The 22,096-nt window shown below is 35.8% G+C and overlaps 1 protein-coding gene across 1 annotated transcript in view; it reads left to right on the forward strand.

Moving 5' to 3' along the window:
- Positions 1–1,312: 1,312 nt before the first annotated feature.
- Positions 1,313–22,096, forward strand: part of slc4a8 (solute carrier family 4 member 8) — a 51,680-nt gene continuing 30,896 nt past the window's right edge. Inside the window, exons 1-3 of the mRNA XM_056460245.1 lie at positions 1,313–1,560; positions 21,102–21,183; positions 21,307–21,468. Of these exons, the coding sequence (XP_056316220.1) occupies positions 1,516–1,560; positions 21,102–21,183; positions 21,307–21,468 (289 nt within the window). The 5' untranslated portion in view covers positions 1,313–1,515. The remainder of the gene's footprint in view (positions 1,561–21,101; positions 21,184–21,306; positions 21,469–22,096) is intronic.

Below are 22,096 nucleotides of genomic sequence, written 5' to 3' on the forward strand. Positions count from 1 at the left end.
AACCATTGACTTTCAAAGTCAGAAAAACAAATATGGAAGTCAATAGTTGTTTATTTAGGTTATTTGTTTCAAAGTATATTTTTTGTGTTCAGCAGAAAAAAACTTTTACAGGTTTGGAAAAAGTAAAGGATGAGTAAAATATCTCTTTAAAGATACATAATAACAGTAACTGAAAAGAAAAAGTGCACCATTTGAAAGTGACAGCTTTTATGTCTTAATTTCTGAGATTGTAGACAGAGCTTGCTGCCTTAAAAATAAGTAGGTTACGGCTAGTATATTTATTTTGATGACGTAATAAAGGGACTAAGCTGAAAAGAAAATGACTGAATGAATGAATAATATGTATTAATATGGAGTAAAATCATTCTTTAAGACTGCTTGCATAAGTACAGCAGAATCCACTAGATGGCAATGTACACTAAAGAGCTAAAAATGTTATGACAGCCTTTCAAGTGGAAGTTTATTGTATTTTTTTCATGTTTTTTTAAAGAAAATTATTCTGTTCATTAAGGCGGCATTTATTAAATGTAAAAAAAAATTTAAATTGTTAAATATTTACTACAATTATAAATAACTGCTTTCTTGTTGTATGTAGTTTCAAATAAAATTATTATTCCAGTCATTATTGTTTTTATTACTATTACCATTAATAATAATAATGTTAATAATAATAAAATTAATAATTAATATTATTAATAATAAAATAATAATAATTTAACTAATTTTCAGATTTTTGAGGGATCATGCGACTCTGAAGACTGGAGTAATGAAGCTGAAAATATCATTATATGATATGAAAATATAAAAATATGATTATTTTAACCAATTTCTTTTTTATTTAAAAAAATTTAAAAATCGTACTGACCCCAAACTTTTGACCAGTATATATATATATATATATATATATATATATATATATATATATATATATATATATATATATATATATATATATATATACAAAAAAATTATGTCATAGTTTAATATGATCATTTTATTCGCATCCCACACAAAAACAATCCTATTCACTGCTCAAAAACGTGCAACTTAAAATTGCGTCCCTAAAATAACTTCAGAACATGTTTCTCAGCATACGACAGAATTCAATGTAATCCACACACACATTTTTACCCTTATGAATTGTACACCCGCTCTAAAACTATTTCTGGCGCTTTCTTGCATGTATAGGCGCAAAACCGCATCAATCGAATTACAGCTTCAGCAACAGTCCCAGTTCGAGCTCTGTGATTGGCTGGACAACATATGATGCTGCCACAGTCTGTACCTCTTCCCAAGTCCTGGAGAGCGCGCGCCTAACAGCATTAAAGTAGGCTAAAGACAGGGCGAATGTGCAGCTCAGTTTGAGACTGGATTAAGAGTATCATACTTATTGCTTCTTTAACCTTACATGTATCAACTGATCTGGAGTTTCTCAATACGAACTGCTAACCTGAGCCCGGTAGCCATTCTCTCTGTGGGAGCTGCAATCGACGCACCTTTAAAACGGAGTTAACCATGCCAGCCGAAAACAGCGACCAGGAGAGCATGCTGAGCTATCAGGTAGTTAAACCCATCAGTGTTTATTGCATTCCCTGATGCGCCCTTTGTTCTTGTTAATTACTTGGAATAGAAGGAAGCATTCTGCAATGTCCTGCTGTATATAATCACCCTTCCTATATTATGTCATTAATCATTTCCATATCAGATTGCCTTTTAACTGTATTTAAATGGGATACAAACACAGCCGGGCGCCCCATTAGAGCTGGGATCAATAGTACTGTGTGTTCCCTTTCGCTTCCATTGCCACAGAATATCTGCTGCACTTTCGCTCTCTATTTGCATCCCGTTAGAAGCTGCAGGTTTCCATTTCAAATGTCTGTGTCTCTCGCAGATGATTATAAGCTTGTTAGGTTGTTTTGTTCCCCGCGTGTGCATGTGTGTGTTATTGCGGTGTTCAGTGCACGTGCAGCAGCAGCGGTATTCCTATTGCCAGGGACAACAGCTCGCATCATGCGTTTATTATCCGCGTCATTGACTGTGTGCCTGCCGGTATAGCGGTGTCTTGGGGAAAGCTGATGGGCGTTCTTGCAGAGGGATCCGCACTGTCGTATTGTAACAGCCTGAATATGAGAGCCCGGGATAGAAATAGCACATAATGTATAATTTACTCTCCGTTACGCAAGCCGGTGCGCGCAGCATCATGCGTTGTTGGAGAAAACGAAAGCTTTCAGAATTTGATAGTGTGGGACTCTGTGGGAACATTGTGCAAAATATGGCTTCCTCTGAGGCGCGCGCACTGTCAGTGTACCCCGTTACCCTCAAATGACCTTGACGCCATCCTACCTCTCTCTCTATGAGGTTCGTCTTTAGGCTGCAACTGAACGCGCGCTTTTGGTGCAGTTATTTAGCGCAGAAAGTAAACGCGTAATGTCAGAGAGAGGTGCCTGTATGGTTATCATTTGCCATGTTAGAAACCCGACTCCTGCTTCCTGTCATACTCAGATGAGCATCTACTGTTCATCCAACACACGTTTACTTTCGTTCCAGAGGCTATTAGTTTTTGTAATTTAAAATTTAAGCACGTTTTTATTTATTTTCATTTATTTTATTATGCATTTCATTTTTATTGCATCCTTGGAAATCATGAAGCATGTTAGGCTGTGAATTACTTTGTTTATTATTGCATTGTTTGTTTATGTCTTATATTGTTGATATGTGTTATATGATGTTACTGCCCTATTGTGGGATTAAAATGTACATAAAAAAGTTAATAATTACTCACCATCATGTTGTTCCAAACCAGTGTGCCTTTTTTCAACTCTGGAACACAAAAGGAGATATTTGGAAGAATGTATTAATTGGTCTTACTCTTGTACAAACATTTAAAACAGTAGATATAATTCCTTCCACATATTTTTATTGCATTAAATATAGAAATGCATAAAATATGAAAAGAAAGTATGCGCTCATTTGTTGAGTTATGAGTTCATACCTGCAATGGAAACAGTTTTATAATGTAAAGTATATTAGTAGTAGAGCCTACAAAAATATACAAGTAAAGTATTTGATGCACACACCTACAAAAACAAAATGTAACTGCATCATTAGTGTGATGATTGGACTATAACCATCATCAGACTGATAGAGTGCATTAGTGTTCCCTTTTTCAGCAGCACTGGTGTCCGGAAGTATTTTTCCCATTTGTTTGTCCCAAAGGGATTTTTAAAAAGTCTTTATTATAAGCCATAAACCGAACCAACCAACTATGGGGAGAATCAAAACATTACAAACTTTTATATGAAGCAAATGATTTGAAAATAATAAGATACAAAACTGTGTACTTAATGACTTTAATGAGATAACGACCCAATGAATCATTTTGAATGATGAAATCAAATTAAAAAGGATGGAGAAACATAAATCGTTTCATAAAACATTAGCCAGAGTAACTGGTGGTTCATTCCTCTGTGGTAACCCCTGATAAAGCAAGAAATAACCTGAAGGAAAGTGTGTGTATTGACAAGTTTATAGCAAAATATGCATTATATGTACAAATATTCACATACTTGATTATGTCATTGGTGGTGATTCATGAGAGTGGGTGGGGCTAAATTTATATTTTACCTGCCTTGCTCCCTATGACTCTCTGATTGGCAGAATTTTCTGAACAGCAACATAGATAACAGTTTTCACCACAAATTATGCTTTTAAATGAATGCATCTAAAAGTACACTCACTGGCCACTTTATTAGGTACACCTTACCTGTACCGGGTTGGACCCCAATAATATCGTTCAACTTGAAATAATCCTCAGAGATTTTGGTCCGTATTCACATGATAGCATCACGCAGTTGCTGCAGTGCTGCACATCCATGATGTGAATCTCCTGTTCCACCACATCCTAAAGGTGCTTTATTGGATTGCGATCTGGTGACTGTGGAGGCCATTTGAGTACAGTGAACTCATTGTCATGTTCAAGAAACCTGTCTGAGATGATTCGTGCTTTATGAAGAGCTTTTTAAAAGAACTTAATAAAAGAGCTCACAAAAGGTCTACCTTTGAATATTTTACAGGTAAAAAGCGATTTAATTTGGAGAAACTGAATAGAGCTTTTACAAGTGTTGTTTTAGTCAAACCACATTAAAATTATATCCTTAAATTTTCTCCTAGAAGTCACATATTTACTGTATATTCACAACCATTAGTCATCTGCCTCACAATTCAAGACAACGTGTCAGTGTTTGTTACAGCATGTGTCCAAATGCACTCTTAAGAGCAAGAAATTGATCAGGCAGAAAAAAACTACAGTTTCCCTGGTTGCAGCAACTTATATTTAAATGAATGATGATTTCATAAGCCTTCCAAAAAAGTCAGTTTTGTTCCCTTTATAACACGGATCCAGCGCTCAATATTTCATTCCATCTATTTATTAATAAAAATCACTAATTTGGATGGAAACATACATAGCTTGATTTTCAAAGAAGTCACTTGGTCTATAAACTCAAGTGCTATACTCCAATGGCTTTGCATGCAGCAAGCAGACAGAACAGTTACTATTGATTGATTGTTTTACCTTCAAATAGATTATTAATAACTACAGCTAGATCACTGAGTCAGCTAGCGAACCAGATCAATCCATTTCATAAACCAAACATTCAATGGACCAGTTGATTCATTGATCAGATCTGATTCAGTAGAGCATAAGTGAATTAAAGTTGCCCTGATTGGCATTTGAGTGAATGACTGAAATTCCATACAGTAAGCTTGGAATAAGCTACAAGTCATAATTTCAATTCAAACATTTCTGTTCATAACATTTCTTGATTGATGTGCTATCATAGACGGAAAAAAATATGATGTAAAATTATAATGAGAATAGAGTTTGCCCAAAAGCACTTGAACACATCAGAAAACTTTCTCATCTGCTGGATAGGCACTGTTGAGGAGAGGACATGCATAAAGCCTCCCATCCTCCCAGTGATGCCGATCAATACTTTTTCCATTTGTTGAAAAGCTTGTGTTTATTCAAACACTCTCAGTAGAGAGAGTGAATGAGAGCGAATCAGTCAGAACTGTCTGCCTCCTTTTCCACATCTCTGTTTTGGCTCGATATGTCCATTACATTACTTTTCATTTTAACCCAGATTTCATTCCAGTTGTTTTGCTAGTTATATCATATTCCTTTATATCCAGTATGATCCTGAGAGATTTAATTGAATGCTTTTGCAACATCCTTCTGATCATTTATCATCTGAACATTTATCATCAAGCATTTTAAAACAGCATCTTTAGTTAAGGGCGAGCAGTGATAAGCTTAAAAGGCCCTCTTGATTGATTATTCTACAGTATATTCATAATCTTTAACCAGTGCCCTATAGCAAAGATATTATTTTGTTCAAAGCCTTTATTTATTAGTTAGTAAAGTATCACCAATGTTGTGGCTTAGAGACTCATTAGCATCTTCCTCAGTTTGTTATCTATCTCCCTGATGCTGCACTCTCTTCACACCTTTCAATGTCTCTCTTTCTCTTTGGTCATTCTTGTCATTCTGAAACAGGTTTGAGAGAGCATGAATAGCATGAATAGTTCTCTGGCAGTACATCCATTTAAAAGTGTTATGGCTAATAAATGGCAGTCGTTGTGTATCGCCTTCTTTATATAGTGATACTATTGCATTAGATTCTTAATGCATTTAAAGACTCTTTAAAGAAAAAATAAGCTCATTTTACAACTACGCTAGAGTTAAAGAATTAGCCCACCCAAAAATTAACATATATTTACTATTTAGTCACCCTCAAATGGTTCCAAACCATTTCCCAACGTTGGAAACCTGTAACCATTGGCTTCCATAGTATTTGTTTTACTTAAAAGGTCAATGGTTACAGGTTTTCAGCTTTCAACTCACAAGTAAACAAGAAAAGGGTGAGTAAATGATGTCAAAATTATACGTTTTGGGTGAACTATCCCCTTAAGCAATGGAGTTTTATCACTACCATTACTATTATCATTACTGTTCAGCCAATCTCTGGGTCTGGCAGGAGCACTTTTAGCTTAGCTTAGCATAGATCATTAAATGGAATTAGACCATTAGCATCTCACTCAAAAATTAACATATATTTACTATTTACTCGCCCTCAAATGGTTCCAAACCATTGACCAAAGTTGGAAACCTGTAACCATTGGCTTCCAAAGTATGCAAGTATTTGTTTTACTTACTATAAAAAGTCAGTGGTTACAGGTTTTCAGCTTTCAACTCAAACAGACTTGGAAAAAGTAAAGGGTGAGTATATGATGTCAGAATAATACTTTTTGGGTGAACTATCTCTTTAAACAGTGGAGTTTTACCATTATTATTACTATTACCATTACTATTCAGCCAATCTCTGGGTCAGGCAGGAGTACTTTAAGCTTATCTTAGCATAGATTATTAAATCGAATTAGACCATTAGCATCTCACTCAAAAATGACCAAAGAGTTTTCCATTGTATGGTAGAATATAGTTCTGTGCCATATCAGAAATGAACAACTTTTAATTTTCTGTCGGTCTTAGCAAACAAGTCAGAAGAATCAAACTTTAATTAGGAAAATTATTCAAACTAAACTAACTCTAGGGGATTTTCAAAATAAGTGGAGTGTTTCTTTAATAAAACTAAATTCTATTCATTGTGAAATTCATTCAATAAAAAACTAGAATAATTCCTTAATGTATTAAAAAATGAAAGAAAATATTTCAAAATGGTTGTCTCTATGGCCATGTACACACATTAATCCTATTCTACACACACACAGTTGTGTAGTGAAAACTGTATTCAATAATTAACTTCCAAAAAATGCAAGTAGAGACAATCGCGTTTACAAAGACCACACTGTAAATTTTCAGCAGTGACAACAGCATTTAAATATGGCAGTGAATCACCTAAATGATTGTTCAGTGTGTGTGTAGAGAACATGAATCACAACTGAATTGCATGATTATGATTGTTGTGGAAGAAGTACAAAATCACAATCCTTCATTTTCCTTCGGCTTAGTGTCTATTTTTAGAGGTCGCCAACTATTCCAGAATATGTTTTACGCTGCGGATACCCTTCCAGCAGCTATCCGGTACTGGAAAACACGCTCTCACATTCACACACATACACTGGAGCATCTGGAGAATACCCACACCTACTGGCCCAGCCGGGACTCAAACCAGTGACCTTCTTGCTGTGAGATGACAGTGCTAACCACTGAGCCTCCATGCCACCCGTACAGAAATCAAGCAGAGCCTAAAAGTGCAATTACAGTAATTACTCCAACAAAAGTCTTCGTTTTCAGTTTTATTTCAAAGTACAAAAATATTAAACAGCTTAAGCTGAGAGGCTCTCCGTTTTTTATCATTTTGAATCAATTTGCAAATTTTGTGAATCATTAATGAATTGGTGATTCATTAACTGTAGACTCACAGATTTCATCAGAGTTGTTGACTTGAGAACAAATGCTGTTAAATGAAATTCATCAATGAGCTATTTAGTGTGATTTGTTTCACATTGTGTAAAATTTTGCTGATTGAAAAATGCCCAGATTAAGATATAAATAAACATTCATTCATTTATTTTCTTTTTGACTTAGTCCCTTTATTAATCTGGGGTCACCACAGCGAAATGAACTGCCAACTTATCCAGCACATGCTTTACGCAGCGGATGCCCTTCCAGCCGCAACCCATCTCTGGGAAATATCCTTATACACTCACTCACACTCATACACTACGGACAATTTAGCCTTCCCAATTCACCTGTACCGCATGTCTTTGGACTGTTGGGGAAACCGGAGCACCAGGAGGAAACCCACACTAAAACGGGGAGAACATGCAAACTCCACACAGAAATGCCAACTGACCTAGCCGAGGCTCAAAGCAGCGACCTTCTTGCTGTAAGGTGCAGCTGCGCCACTGCACCGCCCTCAACTACTGTTGACAGGCCTATTTCATAACATTTAAAAACTACTCAGTGATTCAATCACTATGGCATGCTTACGTTGTATTATAAATATTACTATGGTATCCCTTTGATATGCCAAAACAAGTCATTAAGTTGCGCCATGTCCAAAAGTAGTAATACAACGTCATACATTCATTCACTCATTTTCCTTCAAATTAGTCCCTTATTTATCAGGGGTTGCCACAGTGGAATGAACTGAAGACTATTCCGGCATATGTTAAGTGCAGCGGATACCCTTCCTGCCGCAACCCAGTACTGGGAAACACCTATACACTCTCACAGTCACACACACACATACACTGTGGCCAATTAAGTTTATTCAATTCACCTATAGCGCATGTCTTTGGACTGTAAGGGAAACCGAAGCACCCGGAGGACACCAATGCGAACAACGGGGAGAACATGCAAACTCCACACAGAAACGCCAACTGGCCCTGCCAGGACTTGAACCAATGACCTTCTTGCTGTGAGGCTACAATGTTAACCACTGATCCACCGTGTCACCATTACAAAAGTTATTATTACTGCAAATACAGTAAACAACGACCAAAAATGTCTGTCTTTGTTATTTGCTTTCTTAACAAAGACTTGTGCATTTTAACTGAAAATCTTGACACACACAGGGGTAATAAAAATGCAAACACACATACACAGACCTGTGCCTCATAGCCTTTATGATGCTATGATAAAGATTCAAGATTTTTGTAATAGGAAAAATGAAATGGCATTGAATAGTGAATGAGTCATTCTGCTCAGAGTAACAGGTAACACTGTAACTCTCTCTCTCTCTCTCTCTCTCTCTCTCTCTCTCTCTGTGTTTCTCTAACCTTTATTTCAAGTCTGAATACTGTTCATACATTGAGAGTTACTCATACTGCAGTGGCCTGATCATTCATTCATTCATTCATTCTCCGTCGGCTTAGTCTCTATTTCAGAGATCGCCACAGCACAATGAACCGCCAAGCATTCCAGCATATGTTTTATCTAGCGGATGCCCTTCCAGCTGCATCCCAGTATTGGGAAAGTGGCCTGACTATCTGTCACAAAAAGGAATGCTTTCATTCATTCATACATTCATTTTCTTTTCGGCTTAGTCCCTTTATTCATCAGGGGTTGCCACAGTGGAATGAACGACCAACTTATCCAGCATATGCTTTACACAGCGGATGCCCTTCCAGCTGCAACCCATCATTGGGAAACACCCATCCACTCTCATTCACACACACTACGGACAATTTAGCTTACCCAATTCGTCTATACCACATGTCTTTGGACTGTGGGGGAAACCAGAGCACCCGAAGGAAACCAGCCAGAGCTCGAACCAGCAACCTTCTTGCTGTGAGGCGATTGTGCTACCCACTGTGCCACTGTGACTCCAAAAGTATGCTTTATGGTTTATTAAAATTATTTTAAAAAAGTAATCGATGACATACCTCAGGGCTATTCAATTGAACTATTTGTTCCGGCCCTCCAAATAGTGTGACCAAAACATTTCATATAAATTTAGTTCAGTTGAAAAATGGCCACTATAGTTATAAAGTGACGTGCATCTGTTCAATACAGCACGAGCTGCAGTTGAAGGCTGCACAGAGCGTGAGTCACCTGACATTAAGCGAGTGGCACGAGCAGCCGAAAACATTTGGATATGTTTATAGAAAAGGCCTTCTGTACAATGCACTGATATCGTTAATATGGATGCAATGATTAGCCGATTTCACTATTAACCGTGCTTCAATTTATTAACGTTAATAATCGTAAAGGCTTCTCAACGCCGAGTTTCTGTTGCACAGAACAAAACTGCTGCCACTAAACAAAGTTATGTCAACTGTGTACTAGTTTAAAGTTCTGAGCTTATACCGAGGCTAATACGCACGCACGCTGGATTAGTTATAGCAGCAGGTCTTTTCCGCACGCAAGTACATTATTTCCAATGGAGACGTGCGCATATTTGGAACGACGCACTCGCGCCCACAGGCGCACACAGAAGAAATGATGAAGAAATGAAGAAGTGGTGAGAGTTGTGTAGTGGTGAGAGTTGTGCGTGGCTTTCAGTGCAATGTAAACAAAAGATATGTTAGACAAGTTATTAAAATGATTATGTATGTATGAACACAGATAATTCACAAACAGTTCACTTAGCTAATTTATAGCTTAAATTAACATTAGACAAAAACTATTTTTTATTTATTTATTTTTATTTATTTATTCATTGTTCTGTCACTTATTTTCATTGTAAAATTATCACTCATCTTTAAATTAAAAAAAGTAATTTAAGTCTAAAGAGAGAAATAGACTATTATTTGTTTTTAAATTAATATTTTGTGCAGCATTTGGTTACTGAGCAGCAATAATCAACACTCTCAGTTTTCTTGTGATTTTGTAAACTAGTGTTTTGAATTGAATAAATGCATAATAATCATGATAACCGTGAAACCATGATTATTCTTCAGACTATAATCGTACAACCAAAATCTATAATCGTTGCATCCCTAATTGTTATGCAGTTCAAAACATTACATATGAATGTGTTTGAAATACTACAGTTGAATCTGTTAGTTAAAAAGCCACATTGTACAAAGCAGTGATGTTATGTAGTTTCAGAATACAACATATTAATGTTTTAATGTAGAAAAAGCCAACATGGGTGTCTTAAGGAGCAAAAATACAACATATGGGCTCTTATATTGCTGTTGTGTTATCACTTATTTTGCAAGTCATATCTCTCTCTGGCCCCTAATTTGGGATGCTTTTCATAAACTGGCCCCCATGACAAACTATTTGAATAGCCCTGACATACATTCTGCCATCAATGACGTAAAAGCATTTGCTTCATTTTTGTTTGTGTCAGTGTGTATATGCGTGTGTGTGTGTGTGTGTGTGTGTGTGTGTGTGTGTGTCACTGTGTCTGTTGAGGCAGACAGAGCATCTGGAAGTGGCAGAGGTAGTGGTCTGTGTCAAGATTACTAACATAACTGTCAAAGCAATGTGCTGGAGAGCTGGAGAGAAAGAGAAGGAAGGGGAAGAAAATAGTCCATGTGACCTTTGAAGGCAAAAGGGTATATTGATGTACCAGCAGCCCAACTGGCATGCATGTACTGTAACACACACTTATAGTGTCGTTCATTTAAACTATAGGGGGTATTTACTAATTATTCTTTTTCTGACGAAAGAGTGAAATGTTAATAAAACTGTGCAAAGTGTGATAATATGCTGGATTTGTCTTTTTGTTGACTCAAGAGAGAGGTCAAGGACAGAATGATTATTACATGACATGGTTGACCAAACAGAGTCAAATATTCAAGCGTTAAGGGTTGTTATTATTATAATTTCTTATGTTTTTGCCAGTAAATAAGAAATAAAGAAGTTAATTGCTATTTTTTTAATTACAGTAAATTTACCTCAAAGTACTTTCAGCAAATACAGTTGAAGTCAGAATTATTAGCCCCCTTGGATTTTTTATTTGCATTTTTTAAAAATATTTCCCAAATGATGTTTAACAAAGCAAGGAAATTTTCACAGTATGTCTGATAATATTGTTTCTTCTGAAGAAGGTTTTATTTGTTTTATTTCAGCTAAAATAAAAGCAGTTTTTAATTTTATAAAACCCATTTTAAGGTCAAACATATTAGCCCTTTAAGCTGTATTTTTTTCAATAGTCTACAGAACAAACCATTGTTATACAATAACTTGCCTAATTACCCTAACCTGCCTAGTTACCCCAATTAACCTTGTTAAGCCTTTAAATGTCACTTTAAGCTGTATAGAAGTGTCTTTAAAATAGTCAAATATTATTTACTGTCATCATGGCAAAGATGAAATCAATCAGTTATTAGAAATGAGTTATTAAAACTATTATGTTTAAAAATATGTTGAAAAAAAATCTTCTCTGTGTTAAACAGAATTTGGGAAAAAAAATAAACAGAGGGCTAGTAATTCAGGGGGGCTAATAATTCTGACTTTAACTGTAGATCCTGCTTGTAATCGCTGTAATTCCACCCCAGCCACTCATGCACATTGGTCTTATAAAGCTTAACTGCTCTTGGGACACTATTTTTAAAACTATATGTTTTTTGGGACTATATTTATCTCCCCTTGCCCACTGATTGCAATTTTTGGGATTTTTCCCATGTCATATACTCTTGCAAAGATACAATCTGACTGCATAGCTTTTAGTGTGCTCCTGGTCAAACGACTAATATTGCTTAGGTGGAAGGATCAGAAATCTTCAACCCCCAACACAGTGGATCCGTGATGTCCTCGTCTTTCTAAAGTTGGAAAAAATGAGACCGTCTAGAAGTTCATCTAACCAGTTTAAGAAAATTTGCGACCCATTTAAGAAATATATCCAAGAAAACACTGTACTGTCAAATATAGACCAAGTCCTTGCTCCAGCAAATTGATTCTTTTTCTTTCCCAATTTCAAAGTAGAGTGTATTGTGTGGTACAGATTTGTAGTTTTTGTTAAGCCACATTATTATTTACCTCTTTATTTGTTGGTATGTTTTTTATTTTATTTTATTGTATGCACTTAAGTTGATACTATTAAAATATAATTGTTTTTGTCTTTTTTTTTAATGTAATTTGCCATCAAATTTATAAACAAAATTATATTAAAAAACAATTGTAAATTTTCATATCACTAATTTGAATGTGTGATAAAATCTTGCAGTTATGACTTTTTTTCACATAACTGCTAATAGACATTAGAAATTATTAGCCCCGGTTAGAATTTTTTTTTCTTTTTTAAATATTTTCCAAATGATGTTTAACAGAGAAAAGAAATTTTCACAGTGTGTCTTATAATATTTTGTCTTCTGGATAAAGTCTTATTTGTTTTATTTTGGCTAGAATAAAAATAGAATAAAAAGCAGTTTTTAATTTTTTAAAATCCATTTTAAGGTCAAAATTATTAGCTCTTTTAAGCTATTTTATAGTCTACAAAACAAACCATCATTATACAATAACTTGTCTAATTACCCTAACCTGCCTAGTTAACCTAACTAACCTAGCTAAGCCTTTAAATGTCACTTTAAGCTGTATAGAAGTGTCTTGAAAAAATCAAGTCAAATATTATTTACTGTCAAAAAGAAATTCAAAGGGGGGTTAATAATTCTGACTTCAACTGTACAGGAATCAGAAAGGGAAACTCAATACCCTTTTAATACCTTTTTTTTAAGACTCTTTCCATACATTTTAAGACCTTATATCCACCTTAGGTTTCAACTGGAAACACTGGTGATATTTTAACTTACAGTATATTTACTAAATATTAATGTAAGAAACTAATCTAAAACTAAAACCATAATCATAAACTGAAAAAAAAAATCTATTAAATCTAGCTAATTCAGCAAGTTGGCGCCTATAGAACTGCAGATATAATGGGGTTGCTTTGGTTACTGCAGTAAAGTAACTCAAATCTAGCAGGATTTTATTGATTTCATAAACTACACAGCATCCTGATATTCGCAGATTTAATTCAGGCAAACTTTAATACAACAATACAATCAATGATATAAAATGTAATTCCTTGCAAAATAGCATTTCAGACTTTTTAATAATTTTTCAGGGCCTTAAATTTCTCTACATTCTTTACATTGATTTATCAACTTGAAATACTTTTTAAGACCCCTCGGACCCCCTGATGTTTGTTTAAAAAAAGTCTTAATTGTTGATGATTAGAATGTTTAAAATAACAGCATTTATTTGTAGTATAAAGCTGATGTGACATTGTACACTTCTTTACATTTCTGTGATACTTGGATAAATTAAATGCATCCTTGCCGAAATAAAGCACTGAGAAATTGCCAGTCTTATCTTTTGTCAACAATTAATCCTGTAATATGCAGTAACCTAAAGTTGCTATTAAAACTGCATTTCAAATACATTTCTGACTTTTGATTGGGGACAGCATAAGTGTTGCCTGATGTTGAGAAGGGGCCATTTTTTGCCAGTGGAAAATCTCTCTTTGTCAGTGACACACACACATACTTTACAAACAGAGACAGGTAACTAGGTGACACAGGATCAGTCTAGTCAGCTCAAGTATTCTGTTATTATTTTAATTAGGGTTTGTGCTCATGTCAGGCCAATGAAGAGAAAGACAAGAAGAGATTGAGAGCTGGAAAACAGTGACACAGAGCAGATGATGAAAAATTAATTAATCTGTTCAGATGATTAGCTCTATCTTTACTTTCTCCTTTCCCCTGGGTATGTGTTTAAATGACAATAACTGCTCAAATGGTCCATGACAAGGACACTAAGGCAGTCTGAATGATAAACTATATGACTTCTTTTTTGTCATAACTGTAAGTAATGATTACAAAATACAGAATAAAACACTGTCAAGTGGACTAATCGCCAATAAGCACATTCAAAGCGTGTCTGTGGATATTTTTATGCAACTGTAAAGAATAATATGATCTGTTGATGCTGATAACCTTGAGTTCTGTCCAGAGACATATAATGCCATTGCCTTTCAGGTGTCCTGAGTTCCAGTCCAAGCTTGTGAACCTTTTCTCGATCCCAGCCCCCCCTTTTTTCTGCAATATCACTTCCTGTCTACAAACTGTCCTATCGTAATAAAAAAAACATCCAAAACAAATCTTTATAAAAATAAAAATAATAATTAATGTCAAGACAAGTTAGCATGATGGCTCAGTGGTTAGCACTGTCGCCTCACAGTAAGAAGGTCGCTGGTTCGAGTGCCGGCTGGACCAGTTGGCGTTTCTGTGTGGAGTTTACATGTTTCTGCCACTGAATAAGTAATAAGAAAATTAATATTGCCACAATTCCGACAGTTTTTCTTAAAACTGTTAGCTTAAATCTTACAAATTTGACTTTTCTTCTTTGAATTGTGTGATAGAATCTTTTTTCTCTTATAATTGCAAAATGTAAACTCGAAGTTGCATTATAAATTAGAATGTGTTTGTATTTCAGGATGTTGAGAAAAGTTAATACATGCCATTTCTCACAATTACCTAATTCACCTGTACCGCATGTCTTTGGACTGTGAGGGAAACCAGAGCACTCGGAGGAAACCCACACGAACACGGGAAGAACATGCAAACTCCACATAGAAATGCCAACTGACCCACCTGAGGCTCGAACAAGCGACTTCCTTGCTGTTAGGTGACAGCGCTACACACTGCACCACTGCACCGCCCTCCTGTTGTTTAAGATTTTGATTTGTTTGCTTAGTGTTATTGGTTATTTTGCTGAAAGGTCTGGACATTTGCAATGACTGAATTCGTTTGTCGAACATGGACATGAAACATGGTCAAGACGTGCCTGAAAATACCTTTAGCCATAGGTCTCAAACTGCATTCCCAGAGGGCCGCATCTCTGCACAGATTTGCTCCAACCCTAATCAAACACAGCTGATCCAATAATCAAGGTGTTCAAGACTATTAGAGACGCAGGTGTGAGTTGGAGCTAAACTATGGCGAGTTGCAGCCCTCCAGGTATTGAGTTCGAGACTAGGGCTGTGTGATTAATCGAAATTGAATTGCAATTTGAAACGTTGCAATTAACTAATTGCAAGAGGCTGCAATATGAAATAAATAAATAAATAAATATATATATATATATATTTCCACCCAGAGCAAATGCGTGACTGCCGGCAAATGCGTGACTGCCGACAATCGCGTTTTGAATTTACAAATTGGATTTGTGTATTTATGAATCACATTTTTAATTTAAGAAATTTTATTTGTGTATTTATGACTTGTGTTTTGAATTTACGAATTGGATTTGTGTATTTATGAATCGCGTTTTGATATATATATACAATTTAATTTCCCCCACCCAGAGCAAATGCGTAACTGCCGGCTGTGTGTGACAGGCTTACTAGCCAATTGAGTGAGCACACTTTTAATCTGCCCAATCAAAATTGCGCAATAGAACTACAGCCACAATAAAAAAAAGAAAACAAACAGGAAAGCGCTGACAAGTGGGATTATGGTGTCTGCTGCTTCAGAAGCATTAATAGATGAATTTAAATATTTAAACAAACAGTATTTGTAATATGCCAACATTTTGGTTTCAAAGTCACAGACACCAAACAAAAACAGGTAATTTTCTAAAAACAGAATTGTTGCAAAATCACAATCGCAATATCTTTCAAAAAAAAAAAAAAAAAAAAAAAAAAAAAAAAAAAAAAAAAAATCGCAATTAAATATTTTCCCCAAACTGCACAGCCCTATTCGGGACCATCGCCTTAAGTTGTGCTTTTCCCTGAAAATAACTGATTGTTCATCAAACAGTCAGATTCAATCATTCAACCACCCATTAGTATAATAGTATTATGCAAATATACCAAAATGCAAATACTCTTAAATGTATAGCTGCCGGTACACATATAGCTTATCTGAAAAGTTTCCAGCCACCGTGAATGCATTCAAACATGGACTACCAAGTTTTTTCCTTGCCAACAAACAAAAATATGCATGTGCCAATGTTACAGTGATTCACTGTTATTTTAAGAATTCTGTTTATAATATTGAGTTCGTGCTCCTTCATTTCCTGTCCTACATTCAGTCATTATTGGCTAAAATTGAAGTGAACCATGAAGTTTAATGTACAATTGCAATAACACAAACACAAATCATGTATATAACTATTTTTTCAGAAGCATGTTTGATTAGATTATGCAAGCCTGTTTTAAAAGGGTTATTTATATATTTGAGCTTGTGTCTGACTATACTATAGTCAGCTGATTGCAAGATTTCTTTTTAAACATTAATGAAATCTGTTTCAGAAATCATCACTGGTAGAAATATCTATATTACATGAGTTAGAGCATTGAAGTGCTCCTTAACTAATGGAACTGGCTTTGGCAAATAACCATGTTACTTGTATTCACACATGCACTCAAACTTCTAAGGAAAAAGATCTTGATATATGAAATGTATCCATTTCATTTAAAACCTTTAAAACAGAACAGCATCCATTTAAAAATGCGGTATAATCATAGTTGTGCTGCATCGTGGTCTGCAATCCATTAGGAGTGCATGGGAAATATTAATACAAATCTCAGTTGGTGGTCTTGCAATTGAGGAAACTAAGCTTAAAACTTGGCATCCTTTGAAGCAATTGTTTCTTAAGCCTGTAATAACTGCAGTTCTGGTGGAACTTGATAAGACGCCTGTAGGATAATTATACGTTAGTTGGGATGCTGAAAACAAGGCGGTTGCTATTATAGTGGAAAGCTACTGGTGCGTTTGTTTTAACACAGGATGTAATGCCTGACCTCAATGCTGATCCACAATATAACAGCAAATCGATACTCCCAGCGATCAAACGTACACGTGAGCCTCGAGCTAGAACAGAACAGACCACGAGTTGCATCATTTGCATCGCAGAGGTCAACAATAGTGATGCTCTCAGGAGCTGAAAATAGATCACTTTTAAGCCAATGGGTTCATAAAGTTTTGCTTGAATCTTTCATTGCTGCACTGTACAGTCAGGTCTGTAAATCTGCACCTTCTGATGTGCCGCATTTTTGATGTACAAAATGTTCAGTTGGGTTTATATGAATTATAGGCTTATGTTCCTGCAGAAAACACACTGATGAATCATCTCTGTCATAGAAAGATAGCAGCATCCCTGTGGGAGATCACACACACATACACGCACAACTACAAATGTAAAGAATGAAGTGAAGAACTGGAAGTGTAATAAATCCGTTTGGAGATGGTGGGTGGTGGGCTACCGTTTATTTACAGGCTAACACAAAGTCAGCCAAGGAGATTTTATGCTTATATAAGCAACTTTGATTAAATGTGTTAAGTGCACTATTATGCATGTGTCATCTGTCATGATATGTCACTATATCTCACCATTCGATACTATGGAGCCAGATCAGTGTCAAAAATAATACATTTACAAAATAAAAGTCATACATGCACAGCACAATTCACCTTTACAAAATCCAATTTGTAAATTCAAAACACAATTCAGAAATACAATGTATTGTGAATTCACAAGTAAAAATCATAAATATTTTTGCCAAATGAATTAGATTCGTGTATTTGTGAATTGTGTTTTGAATTTAACAATTGGATTAGTGTATTCATGAATAACATTTTGAATTTAAGAAATTTTATTTGTGTATTTATGACTTGCGTTTTGAATTAACGAATTGGATTTGTGTATTTATGAATCGAGTTTTGAATTTACGAATTGGATTTGTGTATTTATGACATTTTAAACTTGGTCAGCAACAACACTCAGTTAAGTTGTGGTATTTAAATGTTCAAGGTGTCCCAAGAAAATATCCTCCACTACAAGAATGGATGAATCAATGAAAGGATGCTGTATGCCAATATCCGACCCTACCATTCAAATGTTGCAGCACAAATTGAAACTCATCAGACAACATTTCCATCAATCTTCTATTGTCCAGTTTTGGATGCTCTGCTTAAAGGTTTGACATTTGGTGTGTTCAGAGACGCTCTTCTGCAGATCTCAGTCGTAAAGTGACTATTATATTTACTGTTGCCTTTATATTAGCTTGAACCAGTCCGACCTCTGGCATCAAAAATGCATTTTTGCCCAAAGAACTGCTGCTCACTGAATATATTCTCCTTCTCTGACCAATCTCTGTAAATTTAGACACGGATGTTATTCATGCCCAGTCCACTGTAATAACTCATGATTTTTTTTTCTCAAACACATTCATCATCTGGGCACTGCAGCTAAAGAGCTCTCATTCCAAATGCAGTTGAATTTCAGTCTGAATTTGTTGTGTTCAGGTTTGTTTACCTTGTGGGGACTAAATGTGTGCAAAGATAGTGAAAACCAAAATAAAAACAAGGCAAATACATCATGAATAATATCTAAAAGATATTAGGGCCACAAAAGAGTGAAAATGTTTGGAGAAAAATGTAGTTACAAATTAAAAAAAAAAAAAAAAAATATATATATATATATATATATATATATATATATATATATATATATATATATATATATATATATATATATATATATATATATATATATATATATATATATATATATATATATATATATATTTAAAATAAATTAATATTATATTAATATGAGTAAACATGCATCAGTGTAAATGAAATGAACAAACAAGTGAATTAAAGAGCCCATATTATACATGAAATAGGGTCATATTTAGGTTGTAAGGGTCTCCAACAACAGTCTAATATGCATGCAAGGTCATAAAACACTTTGATGGTCTTATAATCTGCATTTATTTTTACCTAATTATCCCAACGACTCCCATATGAATCGTTCAGCGATTCATTTGTTCCCAACCCCCTCCTCAGCGCAAAGCTAATCTGCGCTGATTGGACCGATGACAGCCTGCTGCGATTGGTCGACAGTGACAGGCTTCAGCACGAGACAGAGTGAAATGCCCAGCTGGTAATCAACTATATAAAAGTAGTCACAGTGCACACGCGCTTCATGGTGTAAGGCTTTTTTCACACACACACACACAACCCTCCTCAGAAGAACTGGGGAGATCGACGCGAGTCTCTCTCTCTCCCTCTCCCTCTCTCTCTCTCACACACACACACAACGCTCCTCAGAAGAACTAGGGAAAGCGACGCGAGTCTCTCTCTCTCTCTCTCTCTCTCTCTCTCACACACACACACACACAACGCTCCTCAGAAAAAAACTAGGGAAAGCGACGCGAGTCTCTCTCTCTCTCTCTCTCTCTCACACACACACACACAACGCTCCTCAGAAGAACTAGGGAAAGCGACGCGAGTCTCTCTCTCTCTCTCTCTCTCTCTCTCTCTCTCTCTCTCTCTCTCTCACACACACACACACACACACACACACACACACACACACACACACACAACGCTCCTCAGAAGAACTAGGGAAAGTGACACGAGTCTCCTGTCTCCTAGCTTACGATCGATCGCCATAGCAACGACAAACGGCAGTGGAACGCGAGCTCACAAAAGCCTTTAATGTTAAATCCGTAAACAAAGCGGCACGCGTCGCGTTTTTAACGTGGCTTACATGTGATAAGAGAATATAAAGAGTAACCGCGTGTACTGTACCAGGTTAACAACTCATCTTTGGGTAGAGACTGTCAATATTATCCATCTGAGCACAGCGTGACTTCATTCGACCGGCGGCGTCTGTGTGTGTGTGTCTAGTGTTTTTTCTGTGTTAGTGGGCGGGGCCGCAGGTTCCAAATCTCCCTGGTTTGCGCGCGTAACTACTGGCGAGGCTTGTGTTTCGTGGCTGCGTCATCGCGAAACACCTAATGACTCGTTATCAAGGCGACTCGTTTGAAGCACTATGAGTCGACTCTTTTATAGATGAATCAATAGTTTTAAACACTGTACACTTACAGATTTAAGCCTTAGCTGGATATTTCACTTCACTTAGAGCTGTGTTACACACTACATGGAAGGGCATTTTCAAAAACCCATAATATGGGCTCTTTAAAACTGGATGTACTATTTGTAAAATAATTACTACAAATTAATATTAAAATAAATACATTTGATACAAAAATAGATTTAGGATTAAGGTAAATAACATTATAAATACACAAATACAGAAATTATAATATTTTTTTCTAATTAATATTTTAGAAATGTTAATCATCAATTCTAAATGTTTCATCAATCTAAATAAATAATTATTCATGCACTCAAAACAAAAAAAATGTTTTTGCTACTTGTTCAAACTACTTATGTATATTAAGCGGAATCAACCCAATTCTTGAGGGGTTTTGTGGGATAACTTAATTGTTTTATGTTCAATCAACTTAAATTTGTAAAAACAATTAAGTTAACCTAATCGATTTGTGTTGAGACGAAATGAATGAATTGCGTGGAACCCTGCATTTTTACAGTGTATAAATTGGGTTGTTATACAAGAAATGTTATCTATCCACCACCTCTCTCTCTCTCTCTCTCTCTCTCTCTCTCTCTCTCTCTCTCTCTCTCTCTTTATAAATGTATATTATATATAAATGAAAAGGAAAGTCCAAACATACTGTCGATTTTGTGTGAAATCCACAAATGCTGGAAATAAGAGCTTGGAAGCTAAACTCATTAAAAAGGGAAGTGAACGGTAGTCAGTGTAATTATTCACACTCTTTAAACTAAGCAAACATGTCTTACAGAGGCCTGGTGAGGAAGCAGTGGTGGACCATGGAGGCACCAGCTCAGTTCTGAATATCCATTATGAGAAAGAAGAGCTGGAGGGTTAGTGTACAAACACACGCACACAAACACACACCGTTATTCATGTGATACTGCCAACAGCACAGCGCAGTCATATTAAGAGCAAAATCGCAGTGAATCAGTCCTATATTCGTTTGACCACAGGTCACAGGACTCTTTTTGTGGGTGTGCGGATGCCCATGGACAGACCGTCTCACCGTCATCACCGGCCGCACAGCTCCAGACACCGCCGCAGATCTGACAGGATGAGGGCCGGAGGCTCAGCCCAGGATGACGACAACTCAGAAAGTACCCCAGGGGCACACGGTGAGGGCGAAAAGTCAAGGAAAAAGCACTTGTTGGTTCAGGTTAATAGGCATATCTAGAGAATTATATTCAGAAGATAAAATCTACACTCGCCAAAGCGTCAAATGCGAATACAATGTAACGTTGAAGCAGCGCGGCTATGAAGGGATATTTCTAATATAAACAAATAAAGTGAACATAACTTAATAGTAAAGAAGCTCAACATACCTTTTAGCCTTGACAGAGCCATTATTTGCTAGAATTTTGCTCCACCGATGACATTTTACCAGTGGGCGTCTCTGAGACGGCTTGAATAAATTATTTCGTTATGTAAATTAGCTTAATGTTATTTATTTAATGGCTCATTAGTTTAGTTAAGCTCCTGAATGAATCAGTGTTTGAATGTTGATTGAATGATTTAAATGAAAAGCCTTATCGCCACCTACTGCCGTAATTACGTAAAGTTAACGCGAAGAGAGAAAATCCCCAACGCTTATAAAAATATTGAGAGTGAAGCTTGAACATTGAAAAAAAATTAACAATGTCTATTATTTTTTAAAGCTAATCAAAAATCATATGTTAATAAGTTTTTTACCCTTTTCCAGACCGTTTTATTTACCAGAGTCAGTTTAATGGTTTTAGAAACTTA

This window comes from Danio aesculapii, chromosome 6, assembly GCF_903798145.1.
Source record: "Danio aesculapii chromosome 6, fDanAes4.1, whole genome shotgun sequence".
Classification (NCBI taxonomy): Eukaryota; Metazoa; Chordata; class Actinopteri; order Cypriniformes; family Danionidae; genus Danio; species Danio aesculapii.